The 21,153-nt window shown below is 42.7% G+C and overlaps 1 protein-coding gene and 1 long non-coding RNA gene across 11 annotated transcripts; both read left to right on the forward strand.

The window, feature by feature from the left end:
• The first annotated feature begins 2,013 nt into the window (after window positions 1-2,013).
• On the forward strand, window positions 2,014-9,767 carry LOC136525335 (protein NPGR2-like). 10 transcript variants are annotated; one of them, XR_010776502.1, is made up of 8 exons: window positions 2,015-2,456; window positions 3,123-3,412; window positions 3,943-4,192; window positions 4,398-5,611; window positions 6,940-7,090; window positions 7,894-8,236; window positions 9,060-9,283; window positions 9,588-9,767. XR_010776502.1 is itself a non-coding variant. In XM_066518365.1 (7 exons), the coding sequence occupies exons 2-6, from the start codon at window positions 3,164-3,166 to the stop codon at window positions 8,208-8,210; spliced, it is 2,181 nt and encodes a 726-aa protein (XP_066374462.1). In that variant the 5' UTR covers window positions 2,015-2,456; window positions 3,123-3,163; the 3' UTR covers window positions 8,211-8,236; window positions 9,012-9,767. The 10 variants fall into 10 exon arrangements, 7 of the variants coding, with proteins under 7 accessions (XP_066374483.1, XP_066374462.1, XP_066374450.1 ...); XR_010776505.1 differs by having other exon boundaries at window positions 9,060-9,154; XR_010776503.1 differs by having other exon boundaries at window positions 9,082-9,154.
• A 7,227-nt stretch (window positions 9,768-16,994) lies between these two features.
• LOC136538971 (uncharacterized) lies at window positions 16,995-18,492 on the forward strand. The gene is made up of 3 exons (XR_010779513.1): window positions 16,995-17,514; window positions 17,931-18,202; window positions 18,291-18,492. It is a non-coding gene; the product is annotated as an uncharacterized lncRNA (long non-coding RNA).
• The last annotated feature ends 2,661 nt before the right edge of the window (window positions 18,493-21,153 follow it).

Below are 21,153 nucleotides of genomic sequence, written 5' to 3' on the forward strand. Positions count from 1 at the left end.
GCAATCTCTCATGTCTCATTAACTAATAATCACGAGCTTGCTTTCACATAGTACATGGAAATCCCACAATAATTAAGCCTTAGCATGAATTCCATTTGCATTGTTGTCTTATGCTTGAACTAGATTGTTTATACAACAACACATCATTTTAGCTTTCATTAAGTACCTGTGAGATAACCTATTACCTGTTCACACTTAGCAAACGGGTTAGTCCTTTAATCATGTTGTCATTCAATCATCCAAAACCCACTAAAGGGCTAGATGCACTTTCAATCTCCCCCTTTTTGGTGATTGATGACAACTTGATTAAAGCTTACAAAATGATATAAACATTTAAACTTTTGGGTTCAATGATTTATGAGAGGCTCCCCCTTAATATGTGCTTATGATTAGAATCCACAAAATGACCTCAAATGTCAATTGCACATACTAAAACAAATAGGAGACTCCCCCTAAATCATTGCATCCGTGGGGTGCATGTGTGTGTGACAAAGAGAAACTGTGATGCATATGACAAGATATATCATACAAGAATAAATATAAAGGCATCACATCAAATATTTTTATTCTAGTATGCATAGTCCTTATGAAAATAAATATGACACATGTAATTCACACATAGCATACATAGCACTCATTCTAGCATGCATAGTCCTTATGAAAATAAATATGACACATGTAATTCACACATAACACTTATTATAAATTTTCTCAAGTCCAGAAACCACTGATATATATAGATTAAGATCATGTCTCAAGAGATACATAGATAAAGCATAAGTAAGTCTCATCTCTCACATGATACAATCTATCTCAAATCCAAGATACATCAATGAAGCTCAAAAACAAACTACAGCCTGCAGTACATATCTTCAGGTACAAAGATAAGCAAATGAAACTATCCTGAAGCTTTAATCAGTCTCTCTCCCCCTTTGTCATCTATCACCACCAAGGTCCAATAATAACATACTAAGGACAAAGGGGCTACAAGCTGTCACGGAAAGCTGAGATCACTCATCATCATCATCATCTCGACCAGCATCCTCATCATCTGAGCGTGCAACACCGGCTGGACGAGAACCGCCCGCACCAGACGCGTCATAGCCACCAGACCCGTAGAAGCCACCACCACCTGTTAGGTCACTCCACCAATCTGTAGCATAGTCGTCTGCAGTGCTAGGACGTGGCTGAGAGTGAGTAGGCACACGAGCCTGAAGTGGTAGAGTGTTAGGGTGTTCAGGTGCCTGCTGCTGCTGCTGTCGCTGTATGAACTCAACATACTCTCTATCATATCTAGCCTGCTGCTGCTCCTTAGTCTCAGGCTCACTAGCTGCCTCATCTGATAGAGGAGACCTAGGAGGATCAAGCTCAAGATTAGAAGCAATTTGCTTCAAAGTTCGGGTGTCCTTCCTCCTAGTCTCCCTCTCCTTCTACTGCCTAGTCTGGATGTCACGGCACATTCCAAATATAGAGCTGAAAAGCCTGCGGATAGGCGAAGGAGGACTGCCACGGCGTGAAGTAGAACGTGAAGGAGCACGTGGTGAAGGTGAAGCTCCTGCTGGTGCACCACTCCTAGGTGCATCTGCCTCTGATGCTGCTGCTGCTGCTCCTCCTGGTCCTGCTGGAGGTAACCCTGTCTCAGGCAAATCTGCAATAATCTTCAGGGCCTTGTGAATCTTATCATACTCAAATGTGTGCCCTGTCACCTGCTCAATCATATGCATGATATAAGGAGCAAAACCACAGCCCTTGAGGGGCCTCTCTCCAACACTCCTGATCTCGGATCAAATAAAGTCAAATACGCTGAAGGGCCGAGCATCAGGTGCCATCCTGTGGAGTAGGTTTCTGGAGTAATCAGTAATGGTGCCCTTGTCTCCACCCTTGTAGTCAATAGTCTTCCTGAACATCCTGTCCAGGTACCTGTAGGTAGGGTGAAGACCTAGAATCTTCTCCACAGCTCCTCTCTCACCACCAGAAGGATACATATATGCGAGCTGCTTAGGGGGTAACACCTGCTCGGTGTGGATCCTGTCCCTCTGGAGATCGTCCTCAGAGAAGCCAAGATGGACGACAAAAACATCATAGTCAACACTGTACCACTGGCCCTCAAACATCCAGTGCATTCACCTCTCATCCTCCTCAACGAACAGAGTAACATAGAACTGAGTTACTACCTCTGTGTTCCAGTCATGCTGAAACTCCATGATCTCATAAATTCCTGTGCTCCCTCCAGCTCACCCTTCCAGGAACACTCCCCTCCCGATCCTAGCGCCGTAGGAGCGTCGGTATCCCCGTGTCTCCGGCAGTCTTCTCGAACCCCGGCTGGTCCCAGTTCGTGAGAAACCCGCGCATCGAATTGCCTGCCGGGCGCGGGATGCATGATTCGATTCTTGGCGGCTGCTTGTGCTTGAGCGCTTGACAGAGCTTGGCGAGCTAGGCTTTCTCTAGGTGGAAAGGTGAGCTATTTGACGAGTTCTTTAACCGATTTTGCGCTTTATTATTGTTTTAGCCTTTCTTAGCTGGTTCTTTTGCTCCTTTTCTGCCTTTCGCTTTATTCTTCGCAATATTTGATTCACTCTTTTGATTTCCTTTCTCCTCTCTCTCTCGGGTTTTAAAGACGCGGAGGGGTTGTAAAGTCTAAATCTTGCATTCACTTGGGGAATTGGATAGGTAGGGAGTGGATAAGCTTTGTCGGTAGGTCTTTTTTCCGGGGAGAATCCGCCTGAGTTCCTTGGAATAAAAGAGGATTTGCGATCCTTAGGCCTCGCGTTTCTTGATCTGCTGGTGTGGAAGTTGATCTTGATCCTGTTCCCGTTCGTCGTCTTCATGGGTAAGCTCAAAGGTTCCTTCTCTGTTTTGTTGTGTTCAGCTTGGTGGCTACTGATGCGAATTTTGAGTTTGGTAAAGGTTTCATGGTTCTTTTTTAACCACCGGGGCCATGTCGCAATTGGTGTATCATCACGGTGGTGTGTATTGTGTTGAATTGGGTGCGGGTTTGCTATCTAATGTTTGCGCATGGTTTTGTTGTTGCATGAAAAGACTGGTCTTTGATGTGATTGTTGTGGTTAGCCATCAGAATCAGAAAATGGATAGTAATATTCTGTTATGTTTATGATTGTTAGATAATTTGGGTTGGAGATGGGGCCGGAAATGATAGAGCAGGATGGAGGGTAGGAAAAGGAAGGGAAAATTCAGGAATTCTCTCAGGCGGATGGCTATGGAGTGCCTGTGCTCTGGTGAGCAGCTGAAGGGGGCAGATGAAACCGTCCGGTCATCTGATTCTACAATCACAAAAGATTTCTCGACCAGCGGGTTCTCTTCTCGTAATGGAGAGATTGAGCAGTACCTTGATAATGGCAACATAGAGGAAGCCGAGTTGTCGCTCCGGGAGGGCATTTGCCTAAATTATGAGGTAAGGTGTTTTCTTTTGTGAAACAAATTTTGTTATGGCACCAAGGACAGCTGAAATACATGCTGAATGTGACTAGGAAATACCACAATTTTACCTCCTTGGGCATCTATCTTGTGCTTTAATGTAAAGAATTTTTTTGCAACAGCTAGTATGATTCCTAGTTAGGTCGATCTTGGGTTTCTTTTGTCAATTTTCCTTCCTTGTGAAGATTTTTGTACGTAACTAAATCAACCTGCGTTTCTGCAGCTAATTGCCTAATTGAATAAATGTATGCTTATCTTTTTCTTCCACCAAAATTAGTTCACTACCTCCTACCTAGCAGTTTATCCGAGCTATCCTTTTCTATGCCAAAGTATTTAAAGGGTAAATTCTTTCTAATTTCAAGAAAAGATTTACCATTTTTGTTACTGCCATTCTCTTTCTTTGATTTCTTCAGATGCTAGTATGTCATCTGTCGCAGTTCTATATTTCAGCATTACATTTGGACCTAGCTGTTTCTAGCTTGACTAATAATAGCACCTGCTAAACAGGAAGCAAGGGCATTGCTAGGAAGGCTAGAATATCAACGGGGTCATGTAGAAGCAGCACTCCGTGTCTTTGATGGGATAGACATGTCTGCATTAGTCCCTAAGATGAAAATCTCAATTGCTAGAAAAGCAGATCGTTGGAAGACTCGTTCACAGTGGGATTCTCCACCAATGCCCTTGCATGCTGTCAGCCTTCTCATGGAGGCCATATATCTTAAAGCAAGAGCACTTCATGATCTTGGGAAAGATAAAGGTGAGCTGCACCTTGCTATCACTGTTGCACACATGAACAGACTTGCAAATCATGCGCAGGTGTGATTGCTTTGCATTGTGGTATATCATGTTAGAAAAGGACTGTGTTTCTTCTCTATCCCTCTCTTTTCCCTTTTGGCCCTTCAACTGTAACAATTTTATGCATGTGGCTAGTGTAACTTCAATTCAATATTTTTATTTTGCAGAAGCTGCACAAGAATGTAAAATGATATTGGATATTGTGGAGGCAGCCGTACCTGAGGGCTTGCCAGCAGGCTTTGGAAAAGGCTGTAAATTGAACGATATAATATGCAAGTCTGTAGAGTTGCTCCCTGAGCTGTGGAAATCAGGGGGGTTTTCACTTGAAACCATTTCTTCATATAGGAGGTCACTTCTCAATAATTGGAATCTTGATGGAGAGACCATAGCAAGGATACAAAAGAAATTTGCTGTTTTTCTCCTATATAGTGGCTGTGAAGCACGCCCTCCAAATCTTCATTCTCAGTTGGACGGTTCATTTGTACCTCGCAACAATATGGAAGAGGCTATTCTTCTTTTGATGATTCTTTTGAGGAAGTTCAATCTCAAGAGGATTGAGCAAGATCCCTCTGTGATGCATCACCTTACTTTTGCACTGTCCATGTCAGGACAGCTAATTCCACTGGCTGGACAGTTCGAAGAATTGTTACCTGGTGTGTTAGACAAAAAAGAATGGTTGTACAGCGTTGCATTGTGTTATTTAGCAGAAGAGGATGATCTGAGTGCCCTGAATCTACTCAAAAGAATACTAAAGTCTGGAGAGGATTCTGATCATCTCAAAGAACTACTTCTAGCTTCAAAGGCTTGCATTGAGATGAGTGCTCATACTGAAGGTGCTTCTTATGCAAGGAGAGCCATTGCTAGTATGCAGGATGGATGCAAACCAATGGCAGGACTTGCAGACCTATTGCTTGGTGTTGCGCTTTCTAATCAGGCTAGAAGTGCAATATCTGATACAGATAGAGCTTCGTGGCAGTGTGAAGCGCTGGAAGCCCTTGGGAATGCTGAAAAAAAGATGCATGGGAAAGATTCTAGGGCATTGTACAGTCTCAGCCTTGAAAATGCTGTGCAGAGGAAATTAGAATTTGCTGCCTTTTATGCAAAGAGGCTGGTGAAACTTGAGGCTGGATCAGAGTTGAGGAGTTGGCTCCTTTTAGCTCGAATACTTAGTGCTCAAAAGCTGTTTGCCGATGCTGAAACAGTTGTTGATGCTGCTCTAGATCAGACTGGGAAATGGTATCAAGGAGATTTATTGCGAACCAAAGCCAGAATTCAGGCTGCACACGGGCAATTCAGAGATGCAGTTGAAACATACACCCAACTTCTTGCTATCATTCAACTTAGAACGAAAAGTTTAACTGCTGGATTTTACTTGCCTAAGGTACTATACTACGAAACTTTTGTTATGAAACATGGTAGCCATAATTACACATTCTTGCTAGTATGCCATATACACTTGGATTATAGCAAAAGGTGCAATTTCCTTGTTGCTATTTGATTGTTTGGTAGCATATTCTTCTGGTTAAAGCAGTATACATTATATAGTGATCTGAAGGCATGCAGATTTGATAGTTCAATACTTGTTTCAGTTCTGATATTCATGAACAGAACATGGTTCTTTCTTTGTTCAGAACAAAGCATAGTTCTGTATTTTTTTTTAATTATTGTGAGCTTACTCTGATATCCTTTTTTTCTGCCAACAAAAGGATAAGTTCTGGTCACAATGGATTTGCATAGCAGACAATAAACATAGGGTTATACATCCTCGATCTTTTTGGTTATAAGTTTTATCTATACCATGTATTTAATTTCATTTAGGGCGTGCTTGGTTCCTAGAAGTTCCCTCACCTTGCCTTGCTTAACAAGGACTGCCCTTTGGCTCAAGTGCTTGGAATCTTGCTTCGCTGACAACTTTGCTTGCCGCATGGATTTCCTTGTCTGTGCAAGCGAGCCAAATCGGCTCGCCCACTCAAGCAAGGTCGCTGGCTGCTCTTGTCTTCCTGTGCTGCTGCTCAATGACCTAACTGCTTCTCAGTGGCCCAACGAGAAGGCCACTGGCTGCTGTACCACTGTGGCGAGGGCAATGACCCAGCGAGCTGGTTGCAGCACCGTGCTGCCCCAGATCCAGCTGCCAGCCCTCAAATTAAATCTCCTCCCCACAGAGATAGAGATCCATGGTGCCCAATCAGGTTCTTTGATGCCTCAAACTAACTAGTCTTTTTTTTCCGCGACCGTGATGATGTTCTTGCCCTAAATCAAACTCATCTACTCTGTAATCGACCTCCTAAGAGTTGGAATCGGCTTCGTCAATCATGATTCATGAATTGAGCTTCCTGCTATTGTATCAAAGGTTTCCCCACCTCAATCGTGCTCCTGGCCACCGATTCAGGCTCTAGTATGGATGAGTTCATGGTCTATAGGGGGAAGAGAGGGGAGAAGGGAGGAAAAGGAGAGCAAGAGAACCAAATAGAGAAAGGAAACCTCACCTTGCTTTGCCGGTTGGGGGAGGCGAGCTTGGCAAGGTGAGCAACGGTGGCAATGGTTCTAAGCACGCCCTTAATCTCTACACGGAACTACTGAGACTTTTGCCGGTTGGGGAAGGCAAGGCGAACAACCTGCTGTCATCTTTTAGCTTTTAATGCAGTTGTTTGCCCATAGCACAGTAGCAATTAGGTTCAGTTGGTCATGCTCTTGTGTTACTTTCTACAGGACAACAAGGATGATAAAGGCCTGGAAACAGAGACCTGGTATGATCTAGCTCTCTTATACCTAGGTATGGCACAATGGAGAGATGCAGAGGTCTGTGTATTGAAGATAAGATCCATCAGTCCTTATTCTGCATTGGCTTGGCATGCTACAGGTGATTCCTGTTCATTTCTTCTAAATATGACGGTTGTCAAGGGCGTAGTGATCTAGGGTAGGCGGCCCTCGACTACGGAGTTCGTAGTCTCCTGCCGTTGTCTTCCGATCGCGGAGGTTATGCCCCTCACGGCGGCTCGGGCTTGAGAAGGATAGAGGGGAAGAGAGTTTAGGGTTTAATCACTGCTTGAATTCTTCATCCCACGGTTTACAGCATATATGGCCATCGGTCCAAACTAACGGAAGCAACAGGCTCCTAGAATTAAGGATGAAAATGAAGGAAACTAATAAATAGTAAATGGTAAATATCTCTTGGAAGATCAGCCACTGATCTGGTCGTGCGCCTGCTGCCCGTCCGCTTGCTCCGCTCCTCCGGTCGCTTCGCGAGCTGCGGCCCTGCGCACGTCCCTTGCGCGTCGTGTACGTGCGTAGGTCCTGCCGTACATGACAAATCTAGCTCGCCGCATTTTCATTTTGTTTTTTGTTGTGACCTTGATAATTAAAATGTATATCTAATTCTAATGTCGAATCAATAATTTCCAACCATATAGACCTATTCAGAGTCTTACAGCTGCTAGTTCATAAATTTGAACTATTTTCTTTTTCAAATTGTTAAATTTGGTAATTCAATTGTAGATGTATTATGTATAGCATTCAGTTGTATGTTGAGTTTTATCTACATAAGCTTTCATCATAAGTCGAGGATTTGAGAACCAGATACATTTATTTCAGTAAACTTTGACAACAGCCACCTTTTACCCTGGATACTTCCTTTCATATTTTTCACAAAGTATTCATTTTCAGGAAAAATATATGAAGCAAAAGGTCTTACAAAAGAAGCTTTGGGAGCTTTTTTCAGAGCTTTAGACCTTGATCCTAAACATGTCCCAAGTTTGATATCAACTGCCACTGTTCTGCAACAACTTGGTGACAGGCCATTGCCTTCTATACGGTGCTTCCTGACTGATGCATTGCAACTGGATAGAACTAATCATGTTGCATGGTTCAATCTTGGCCTGCTTTACAAAGAGGAAGGTGGTAGGTCAGTGGCTGAGGCTGCTGAATGCTTTCAAGCTGCTGCTTTTCTTAAAGAAACAGCACCTGTAGAACCTTTCAGATGACAGATATGTCTACAGGGGCTATAGATGTAAGCTACTGTATGTATTTTTGATATATTTCACTGATGAAATAGTGGATTACAGAGTTCTAGAAATGATCTTCTTGGGGAGATCATAACATCAGAAACTGTTGGAAAAAAATGTTTAACAATTCAATCTATAGTTCCAATTGTTGCCTATGTAGCAACAAGAAAGACGATGCTCTTCAACCTTGTGTAGGAACAGTGCTTACTGTGATATATAGATAGATGGCCAGTACATTGTGTATCTTGAGTAAAATGGTTTCACATATGAGGTATCAGACTACACTCTTTGTTTATTAAGAATTTAGTAAAGATATAAAAGATGTTCTGGGGTCCTTCAGTATTTACTATTAACTGTAACCTTCCATGCATGTCAATTATGGATTACAAGTTATTGATAGATTGCCTATTTCCTGATATCTGATGTTAAAAAAAAAACCTGACCCTACTTAACCTTGTGATTGGACATGACAGTGCCAAATACTCCCTCGGTTCCAATTATAAGTCGTTCTGGTTTTTCTAGATACATAGTAAAAGTTATATATCCAGACATAGCATATATCTAGATACATAACAAAAGCTATGTACCTAGAAAATGATATAATGACTTATAATTTGGAACGGAGGGAGTACTTGAATTATGAGTCATTTTGAGTCCACATTGCACATGTTTTGAAGCATCAATGGTGTGCTATCATCTATTGTGACAGTACTGTGTAATTTCTCTTGAGGCCTTCCCCATGGAAGGCCCTTCATTTGCTGTCAACTTGTCATGTTGCAGCTTAGCTAGTTACATCAATTAATGGGGCAGATATTGGTCTCTGTACAGCACTAATGAAATGGTATACCAGATTGCCAGCAACTGATTGAATTATGTCACAATCTTCTTGTCTGGTTTTGCCCAAGTCTGAAGGACAATTGCTGGTACGTGTTCTTTTCAACCAATTGAGTAATGATGAGACCAAGGCTTCCTGCTTCTTAGTGTGCCTTTATCTTTACTGTCTTTGTACTAAATTTTTTTAGGGTTGTCCTTGCCAAGGTTTAACTATGCAGGTAAGTGTAGAATACTGTTGCCTAAAAAACTGTTAGTTATATGTGGTACTGGTTTGATTTTTTTTTTTGCGTATTATCAATTAGTTTAACCACAAGATCCAAAAAATATTTGATCCTCCAATCATTTTTAGCTGTGATTCATCATATGACTTAATTCTGTCATTTTCTGTTGTTTCCAGTTTACTATATCATAACAGTACAATCTGTACATGTGCTTTATTTCGGAGTCACTAGAGTTTTAACCGTATGATATTATTTTTCATTCATTTGTTGTCTAATTGATTTGAGTTGTTTGTCTGTACAGGTAAACATCTGGAAAGTTCAACCATGGAAATATTGAGTTGTAATGTATGTAACTATGGAACATGGAATCAGTAACTAGGATACTAGGAATATATATCATTGTTCTCAATGCAATTTTCAGGACCTTTATGTGTTTTTTTACATCCTCTGTGCAAATAAAGGCAGATACCCAACTTTGTTCCTTGGATTTTTGGTAGATGCATTGTGATTGTGATCTTGTGTTTTATTGTCTAGTCAATCCTCATGGGTGCACTATTCTAGAGTTATATAAACCGTTCCAGATTTGCCACCCTGTTTTGTTGGATGGGCGAGATCTAATAATATCCACTCAAATAGCAGAACCTCAGAGCCTGATTCGGTTGTATAAGAAGTTTCATTGTTGTTTGGTGATGCAAATATGAGTCTTAATGCTATCTGTTCCATAGCTGTTTAGTGATGCAAATATGAGTCTTATGCTATCTATTCGATGCTTGTGCTAAATTCTAAGGCCGAGGATTGGTGAAATTATAATAATTCACAGAGTGTATGTAACAAATCTAATGCTGACTGCTGAGTATTCACAAAATTGTAGTGTTGCGTTGGTAGGTCAGATTCTACCAAATAGCTTAAATTCAGATTTTGAGGCATGAATAATCGAGGTTGTAGACTTGTGATCTATGCAGGTCAGGTTTTGCAGTATATTATTCATATTTCCACTTCATGTTATGGTTGGAGCAGAGTTTACTAGTAGTTATGAATGTTTTGTGGCAGTTATCTCCTGCTCTTAGATTGATGCTACTGCCTACTGCGGTACTGCCTGTTCTCTCCCCCGAATGGTCGTAGATATTCGCCATGTTTGCTTAAACTTATCAGCTCGGCTTATCAGTCATGGTATAGTGTTTTTCTCTCGCAACAAAACAACATCAGCCGGCTTATTAGCCGTAGAAACCATCAACTGAATAGCTAATCATAATTATTGTCCATGATTTGTTTGCTCAGTTGCAGGAGCAAGATGAAAATTCTTTTTCTTTTTTCTTTATCTTAAAGGGTGAAATTCTTTGTTTTGACTTCTGACTTATGGGGCTATTGTGGTATATTATCATGATTATGTGCATATACTGTATTTGACTATTTGACATAGGTTACGTTTGGCACGGCTTTGGTGGAGCACCTTTTGCGGAAAAGCTGTACCAAACACTTTAGAATGAGTAATCAGTAGATGATCTAGAGCTGTTTGAGGTCATAAATCAAAGCTGCTAGTTTTGTGGTCATAAATCAGAGGCGCCAAAAGTGGCTCATCTTTAAATGCTCTTGTCTAGAGGAGCACTTGAGGAGCACTGCCAAACTTCCATAATGCCCCCTACCCTAAATACAACCTACTTATGAACATCAGTGAAAAAGTACTAATAGCGTGTTTTAGATGGGTTTATACGGATTAGCCTGTTCGCTTGATCGTATCAGCCATACTTATCAGTCATGATACAATGTTTGAAATGATTAAGCGAACAAGGTGTAATGTAAGGAAGGGCTATTTTGTATTTGTATGCCACGTCTACCTCATGCAAGATTCTCCTCCCATTAGGTTGGTTTCGCTGAAATGAGATTGAAATCTCTCTCACGGGCTTGACTGGCACAGTGCAACTTGGACGCTTATTATCCCTAAATCAGTAGTTGGATGCAATCTGGCTAGAGAAAAACAAGCAACCGAATAAAAATGTCCGCAACCGCATGCGCACATATTGGCCACCGTGGGAATGGTTTTAGCCCTGCCAGACTATTGTCGAGCCACTCAACCAATCACGCTACTATAGCTAAATTGATCGAATGTTTGCCCTAGCTAGTCAGGTTGCGGACCCGCAAGCAGCTAGTTCAGAGCCGCTTTGTGCCTGAGAGATGATTCGACACGAAGCTCAAGTCTTCCAATGCAGTCATGGCTTTATAACTGATCGGAATCATTTGGTGATCTTGTTATGTTCCTGTCAGGCCTTGAACCGAGCCCAGTGTTCTAGTGTCTCACGAAGTCACTGTCAGGCCTTGAACCGAGCCCAGTGTTCTAGTGTCTCACGAAGTCACCGTCGAACGAGTTATTGTATTCGGTTCTAAAATAAATGCATAACTCGTTCCCCATAAGTCAAAAAATTTTAAGTTTAACCAAATTTGTATAAAAATATATTAATATTTATGATATGCAATAAGTATCACTAGATTGAGCATAGAGTATACTTCCATAACAAAATTATTTGAAGATAAAAATGCTGATATTATTTTTAGTCAAACTTTTAAAAGTTTGACTCCTTAAAATGTGATATGTGCATTTATTTTGGGATGAAGGAAGTATGTTGAATCTCAAACTTTCAACATTAGACTTGGAGAGAAATTACCCACCACTACCATGGATTACATGACCTTTGTATCATTCCGTTTGTCTAAGCTGTTGGCGCCTGGGCGTCTGATTGGATACCGATCCTTCGGACGGTACCGTGGCTTTCGTTTTCCCCTGTGCGCGCCTACACTCCACGCCCGTGCTAGTACGCCTACGCCTGCTTTTCGTGCGCCCACACGAGGGCCGCTCACGCCCCCTCCTGCTTCCCAGGCGCATCCCGTGTGCAACACCCGATCTACTTTTGAAACATCCAGATGCAACACTTGCAACATACGTCTAAAGACAGATGAAATACTTGCAAAAATACTTGAAAACCATTGCAAACATACGCAATATCCAGATAGAACACTTACAACATATGTGTGAAACATATATCAACATCCAGATAAACACACTCGCAACATACGTCTGAAAAAAATAGATGAAACATTGGAGACAGATGCTTGCAACATACGTATACAACCATTGCAACATAAGCAACATTACGATCTATGTTTGTAACATCCGTATGAAACACTTGCAACATATCTCTAAAACATATGAAACATTTAAAATGTACACCTGCAACATGCATCGTATCCCGATGCGGCCTCCTCCACCGTCAGCATCAAGGCGCCTCAGCCATAGCAAGAGACGAGGCTGGAAGGCTTCCGCGCCAGGGCCCGACGCTTCTCCTTGCGCTGGCGACGCCTGTCGACATTGTCGGGCGGGGCAGGCGCGCGGAGCAGGAGCAGCGGGGCGAGCGGCGGAATGGGAGTAGGAGCCGACGGGGCAAATGGTAGGAGCAACAGAAGGGATATACGTGAGAAGTCTATTGGGCTAGTCGCTGGCCAGGAAGAGGCCCCTGGACGGGGCGGATGTCCTACATAGCATTTTCGTTTGTTCATTTTCTTTTGCTTCAGCTCCGGAGCTTCCTTCCCGCTCCTTCCATTCTTTCCCAGTTGTCGCCCCCTTTCTCCCTAGGCTACGAGATGGCTGTTAGATGCTCCTTGGCAGGTTGGAGCTCATCGACGACGACGACAAGGGGCATGTCAGCTTTTTAGGTCATCAATGTTCATGGACCACTAGTTAGATTCTAGTAGAGAGCTCGAGTCGATAAGTGGTGGCTCCATGACCACGAATCAGATCCCTGGCAGAGAGCTTGAGTCGGTAGGTGGTGGCTCCGGCTCCGGTTACTAGGGCAGGTGACTGCGTGCAAGGCAGGATCGGGCAGAGCGGACCAACGGTGTCTGCAGGTCCGGCTTCGGTGAGCCCAGCCTAGGGGCTAGGAGGAGTGCGACAAGTGCGACGACGAGGGGCCTAGCTTAGGGAGGGGACCTGATCCCAAGTATGCAACACCCTATGTCCCATTACTAATATGGCCTTCCCAACATGCCTAGCGAGGAGAGCTCAACCCGATTTTCCACGGGAAGGCAATCCTCCATTTCCATTTCAAGATAGAATGAAAATACAAGAGTTTGTTTTTAGAAGGAAGGAACAGATGGACTCAGACTCAATACCATCTAGCTGAACTAAAACTCTCAGAGACAGACAGCGGGACGAAGTTAAAGAACCAAGATAGAGTATAGCCAGACATAACAGACAAACAACCACCTAGGTTTTTCACACCAAACCAAACACATGGTTAGCCATCATTCAAAAGACAGACGAAGGTAGCAACAGTCTTTGTGACCCGCGTCTTAGTTCTTCCCTCACATGTTCCTGTCTTCATCATCTCTTAGCTTCAGGCGCTTTTGTCCCTTAGTTGGATCATTAGGCATGAGGAGCTTTGCTGCCACCTGCAGCATGGTGTTGACCCCGTTGATAAGCAGCTCTCGATCCACCTCAGCATACAAACCTGCCCAAAACGCATTAGCGCCCCTGCGTGATAGAGGATTTCAATAGGATTTTTAATCATCTTTCCATCAAAATATGCTCTGTTTCGACCTTTCTAGATAGCCCAACAAATAGCAAAGACCCCAGAAATGAAATTTCTTTCCAGCAGGGAGCCAACATTCACACCAACTCCAGCATTGGGATAAAGATGTAGGTATGTTATTTGCTCCAACTGCTTTAGCAATTACAGCCCAGATCACTTTTGCAATAGAGCATGTAAAGAAAAGATGTTCAACAGATTCATTTTGATCACAGAATGACATAGTGGGCTACCGAACCATTTCCTTTTGATGAGGTTATCTTTGGTCAGCACAGCATTATTGGTCATAAGCCACATGAAAATTTTAACCTTCTGCGAAGCTTCGCCTTTCCAAATTATCTTATGAGGTGGTCCAGCATCATTTCTAGTAAAGGCATTATAGAAGGATTTCACAGAAAACTTTCGGTTTTTCTCAAATTTCCACAAAATGACATCATCGTCACTCTAAAGTTCAAAGTTATGAACATCATTTAGAATCATATTCCAACAAATTTGCAGGTATGAAGGAAGCCGTCTTTTAAAAATGATATTTATTCTACCACTTTTCACACCAGCAACACTGGCTTCTTTCTGCTCACAGAGAATGGATAGAATGGGACACTGAAGATTGGTTTATCATACAGCCAAGGGTCATACCAAAATCTAGTCTTCTACCCATTCTTAATTCTAATAGATCTGCCAACCTGATTTGGCGAGCACAAACGTGAATTGTCGTCATCTCATCGATTCCATTCGTCGAGGTGTCGGGGTTCACTAATCGTTGCTCACCGAGATGTCAAGTAGTCAATAGAGGCCTACGGTCCTATGGGTTTGCTACTTCACGATCGAGGCGGACAGAGGCATCGCGTGATCATTGTGTACTTGTGTGAGTCAAGTAGTCGACTTGAAGCTTTGCAAGGCCCCTGCCCTGATTAAGAGCCTATTTGGAACGCGAGAATTTTTCTCTCTTTCTACCTTTTTCTTGTGAAATTGAACTAATTCCTGTGAAATTCCTGTGTTCCAAATAGGCCATAACACTACCGGACTCAGTGGCTTTGCCGAGTGCTCCCAATTTGCACTCGGCAAAGGCCACTCGGTAAAAAATGGGTCAACAAAGGCGTCTTTGTCGAGTGTCTTTTATCGGACACTCGGCAAAGGGGCAAAGCCTTTGCCGAGTGCCCGATACTCGGCAAAGTTGGAACCGAAAAAAATGGGAATTTTTTTTAATCGGTGGAGGCCCCCACCGGCCAGTGCCCGTCCATCTCCGGCATTTTTCGCGTAAAATTCACGGCTACGAGGCCGGCGACCTCTCCCTCACGCGTCCCCTCCTCTAACCACTGCACCACACTGCCACTTATGTCTAGATTCCGTTTTGGTTCCCCACATATTATACTAAATCGAGTGTAAATTTCTTGTTTGAGGCCCTAAACAAATTCAAATAAAAAAGTTGTAAACTACAAAGTTTCATAACTTTTCGAGATCTATACTTTTAGTTTAGGAAGTTTTTCCATCCGAGGTCGTTTATAAAATTTGAATTTCAAAATTTTGAAATTCAAACGCAGTTTTGCATGACAAGATGATTTCAAATAAAAAAGTTGCCAACTACAATGTTTCATAACTTTTCGAGATCTACAGAGTTTATTTTGGTTGCTTTTCCATCCGAGGTCGTTTGAAAAGTTCGAATTTTAAAATTTTGAAATTCAAACACAGTTTTACATGACAAGATGATTTCAAATTAAAAAATTGCCAATTACAAAGTTTCATAACTTTTCGAGATCTACAAAGTTTATTTTGGTTGTTTGATCATCTATTCATCCGACAAGGTCGTTCTAACATTGTTCACAAATCTTATATATCTCTCTTGTAGTTTCATAAACTACAAGAGAGATATGTTAGATTTGTGAATAAGTTTACTTTCACTTTATCATATGAAGAAAAGACCAAAACAAACATTGTACATCTTGATGAGTTATACAACTTTATAGTTGAAAACTTTTTCATTTAAATTAATTTACTACTTCAGAATGTGCTTTAAAATTTTATTTGCCTAGTGTCAAAAAAAACACTCGGCAAAAAAGCTTCTTTGCCGAGTGTAAAAAAAACACTCGGCAAAGAGCTTCTTTGCCGAGTGTCAAAAAAAAAACACTCGACAAAGAGCTCTTTGCCGAGTGCTCGAAAAAAACACTCGGCAATCCACTTAGCACTCGGCAAAGAGCCTGTCTCTGGTAGTGTAACGCGTGATGCCCTGCCGCCGGCCTACCGGTCATCGTCGCCTCGGCCTACAGCAGCATGCTACCACTGAACTGCACAACCCACTGAGACTTCATCCTTAAACTCCAACCCAATTCTCCAACCAGTCCATCAAAATTATGGGGTGTTTGGGACTGCTCCGCTCCACATTTTTAGCCAAACGGTTTCAGCTCCACGCACTCTGTTCAAAAAAAGATGGAGTTGTGAGAGCATCTAAATTGGTGCTCCACAAACTCTAGTTTTGTGTGGAGTTGCTCCACAGTGGAGTTTATGGAGCAGAGTTTGTGGAGCAATTCCAAACACCTCAACCCAAAACTCTAAGGCCATGTTTGAATGCATATATATCTAGCTCAATCTACATGTGTTGAAGTAAAATAAAATAGAATTTAGTTCGATTTCGCTCCAACACATGTCAATTAAAACGAATACATGCATGCGCATCAACGACCAATTGGCCAGCCGACGAACCAGCCCAACGCGTCAACAGGGAGCCACCCTGGGAAATCCCCGGTTTATTGGCAAAATACCGAGTGCAAACTGGGTTCTCAGTGCAACCTTGCAAACTCAGCTGTGCATCGTTCGATCCGAAATGTGCGTCCACATGAATCGCTCCTACTCCTACTATGGGCCTGTTTGTTTCCGCTTATAAGCGGCTTGTCGGTGGAAATAAGCGAGAATCCTGCCAAACGCTTTGCTTATTTCCACCGATTCTCGCTTATGTGATAAGCCGCTTTAGAAATTTGAACTATGAGAAACGAAAAGCGAGAAAATCTTCGCTTAGATTATAATCCAAGCCTGCCTACCAGAAGTGGAAACAAACGGCCCTGCGTAACCCCCTGCCTGCACATAGAGCATTTGACATGGAACACCCTGTTCGAAGGAACATTTCTACAACAGTCCTTCCATCTCCCATCTCCCATCTCCCATCTCTAAACCGCCTCCCGCAGCTCCAGACCTCCAGTCCTCCACCATGCCTTGGCCCAGGTCCACCGTACTGCCTATCTAGGATACCCCATCTCGAGACCGCCTCCAGCAGCTCCGGTCCTTCACCATGCCTCCGAGACCCAGATTCAGTCCTCAAGCACCATCAACTGCAGTCCTCCATCATGCTGCCCCCAAATTTCAGATCACCTCGAGCTAGGGTTAAGCCAATGTGATATCTCTTCACTAGTTTTTGTCCTCGTTCAAATCCATCCCCGTCCCCTGAGTCTCCTCTAGCATCCACACACAAGATCTGCTCTTGTTGAAGATTCAGTGCGAGCGGCGGCGCGGAGGCATTGACGATGACTTAGGTGGTGGTGGGCCAGTGGTGGCGGCTCCAGTGCTGGACCATTCGAGATTGGCGTCGTCGCTAATGTGTTCTGCTTGAGTAGCGCCCTAATTTTATCCAGGACTCGCTTCTATATTGCTACATAATCTTAGGTATGGATCCATTCTTGCAATGATTTTTAAGTTCTCACATTGTGCCTCAAAATTGAAGGATAGCATTCTTTCACTAAAGCATTTCTGCAGTGCTGCTGTCAGCATAAAGTCCTTTAGTCATTTACTAAATTTTCTCCAGGATCTTTGTTCAGTTTCATATTTCAATGACTACCAGACTGAATTTTATGGATGCATATATTGAATCATTTCTGAAATTCAATGTAACTGAGGAAACAAAACAGATAGAGCTAGGCTATGTGGAAAAATATTTTTTTGACGGCATATGTGGGAAAATATTGTAAATTTGAGCCAAACACTTTGGTTTTCCTTCCGTTGTGTTGTTGCAATGATTTTTAAGTTCTCACGTAGTGCCTAAATTCAAGGACAACATTCTTTTCACTAAAGCATTTTTGCAGTGCTATTGTTAGAATAAGCAGAAAAAGGGCGTACCCAGTGCAGAGAGCTCCCGCTCTGTGCGGGGTTTGTGGAAGGGTGTTAGTGGCAAGCCTTACCCTCGCCTGTGCAATGCGAAGAGACCGCGACTCAAACCTGGGACCTTCCGGTCACAGGCGGTAAGAATCTACCTCTTGCACCAGGCCGGACAACCACGAAGGTGTGGCTCTTGCAAGAAGGTCGTATTAAATGATTCTAGAACTTGCCCTGAGAAAGAAAACAAGGAATGAGCTAGGTACATGTCATTATTTGGTAACCATTCCGTTCATTATTAAGTACTCATGACATTTTGTCCTACTAATAATATGAAATTCTTCTTGCAGCCTTTTTTCTGGCTGGACCAAGGTATTTTGGGTGCTGCTATGTAAAAAGTATTATTGTATGAAGTTGGAAAATTTTAGTATTATTGGTAGACCAAATGTACCACATTCAAGACATATTAGTCTGATCGTACATTGCTCATTGGCAAGGATGTACTGGAAGTTTGTAATTGAAATATATTGTGGTGCTGCTTTTTACGTAACATGTTCATATGATTGATTAGTGTGAATGTTGCACAGTGTTAATGGAGGTGATTTTGCAATTGTGGTGAATATGTTTATTTTAAGCAATGATAGGTATTCCAAAGGTGTTTTAACCTGAGTGGATGGTTCACAAAAATATAAATCATGTTCATTTGAGTGGATGGATAAAAACCTGAAGATACAATTTGAGCGCAATAGACAATTTTTTGTTTTTAGATGTAACACGTGATTCTTTCTTTGAAGAAAATACAGTGTCATTTGGGCTTTGGCTGGTCAAATGCAACGGCGATGGTCAATGGAATAAATCTGATTATAAGGTTCAGAAGGTTGGATGAAATTGTACAAAACCTTTGATAATTTAATTCATTAAGTTTGATCCTGTTGATTTAGAAATATGGGTATCATTTTTGCCAATTGTGAAACAACATTTTAACTTCCTTTCCACCTGTAGTTCCCAGCAAATCAAGAAACACTAAACAACAGTATTATACAGCTCCACGCTCCGCTACATCTCAGATCGTCCAAACAAATGAAGACAACACTGAGCCAAAAATGCATTCTTTGACTGTCTCCAACGGTAGGAACGCAAACACGAGACTTATTCCAGGATTTGATTCACGTACAGGGAAAGGGTCACGTACCCAAAACCTTTCTTCTCCAACAGCGAGGCGCGGAGCTCCGGCGTCTTCGTCTTCCCCGCGGCCGGCCACCGAGCTGCGAGCTCCGGCGCCAGATCCGGCGAGGCCCGCGGCCCCTTTCGCGCGAACAGCATGGACGGGGAGGGAGAGCGGAGCCACGCCGGCCGGCCGCAGGAGGTCGCGCGGAGGGGGGCAGCCGCGGCCGCCGGGGGTCCGCCCGCACGGGGGGTGGGAGGAAGGGAGGGGGCCACCGGGGGCCGGCCGTAGCAGGCGCAGGCGCCGCCGCGTCGCGCCCGTCGCCGCTTCGGGAGGGAAGGGAGAGAATTTGAGGGAAGGAAGAGAGAGGGAGAGAGATGGGAGGGAGGAGCGGAGGCAGGAGAGAGGGGAGGGGCCGCCGGTGGTGCTGCACCGGCTGCTGCTGCTGCCGGGAGGCGAGCCGCCTCAGTCCCTGCCGGGAGAGGGAGAGAGATGGGAGGGAGGAGCGGAGGCAGGAGAGAGGGAGAGAGATTTGCGTCGTCTCGAGAGCGAGACGCTTATTTGCGTTTCGTTCGTCGTTCAACGTAAAATGGCTACGGTGTTTGGGTCATCGGTTGGACCGTGTTTTGGGTACCTAAAGACAATGTAGATGACATATTTTGCATTTGGGTTGTGTTATTGGAGACAGTCTTATTTTGATCCACCAGGGGGACACGCTGTACAGATCACACCAATTAAAACACAAATCAGTTAGGTTTACAATCGACACATGTAGGACATGATTGACCAGCTGACTCATACATCATATGAACTAACAGCTTCCATGGTAACAGTTGTTTCATCTTTCTTCCTTGGCAATGTGTAGCTTGAGTGAGCTGCTCGACTTCACTTCACAAGTACAGAATAGTAGCATCAATATCGGTCTGGATTGTTTTTACATGAAGCCTGAATTTATCCAATCTCCATGTAGGTACCAGCCACCATTTCCCCCCTGTATTTCTACTGTGCAGCTTCGAAGTAAGTAGATGCAATGCAGTACATGAACATGGCCATCTTTCGACTTGCATTCTTCGAAACAAAGGCACTGAATCTAGCCAGTACTAGATAAGAATAATATTCCTTTTTTATCTAAAAACATTTATTTCTCACACCAGAACCTGGCAAAATAGACAAAAAAAAAATGCAAGCATGTGAAGGCTTCATATATTACACTAATGCATATATGTCAAAGATCTAGAACATTTCAAAATATATTGACTTGACAATGTAAAAACAAAACAACAGTTCTGAGAAAATTGGGGCCTGCTTGAGTAAAATCAAGATAAATGTAGCCGATTTGTAGAACTCTGAAGACAAACAAAAAAAGGTTCAGAGAAGTTCAGTTAGCGGAACTATAGGAATCAAAAGTGAGTTAGAAAATGGATGACTGCCCAACGTTATTTTTCTATTGCAGAAGACAAGATTTCACCTGTATTCCAATCTTCGTCAAGTGAGGGTGCCAACATGTTAACTTTGATCTTTTTCACTTGAGCATAGTCATCTTGAGCACATGACTTGATTCCATTCATTAAATATGAATAACTCCAAATGCATCAAGTCACTTTCAATACTTTGTCCAATATAGATTTGATCCTCCATATCAATATGACCATCATAGCTTGATTAGTACCTCAACTAAATGCAAGTTCTTTCTTCTTCACCCTAGCTAGGTTCTTCGGCTGCCAAACCGTCGCTTGCCCTTCACCCTTGCTTAGTACCTCGAAGCTTTTCCTTGCTATCTTCACCATCTCAAGCCATCAAGTCACATCTTGTGTTGAATTATCGATTCATTTGTATTGTCATCTTTTTAATTTCAATTTAGCAAGCTTCAAATATGAGATCATTCCATATGCAATACCTCATGTATCATCAACTAGTTTTTATCGGGCTTGCTTTCACATAGTACATGAAAATCCCACAATAAATAAGCATTTGCATGAATTCTATTTGCATTGTTGTCTTTTGCTTGAACTAGATTGTTTATACAACAACACATCATTTTTGCTTTC

This window comes from Miscanthus floridulus, chromosome 2 (genome assembly GCF_019320115.1).
Source record: "Miscanthus floridulus cultivar M001 chromosome 2, ASM1932011v1, whole genome shotgun sequence".
NCBI classification, from domain to species: domain Eukaryota; kingdom Viridiplantae; phylum Streptophyta; class Magnoliopsida; order Poales; family Poaceae; genus Miscanthus; species Miscanthus floridulus.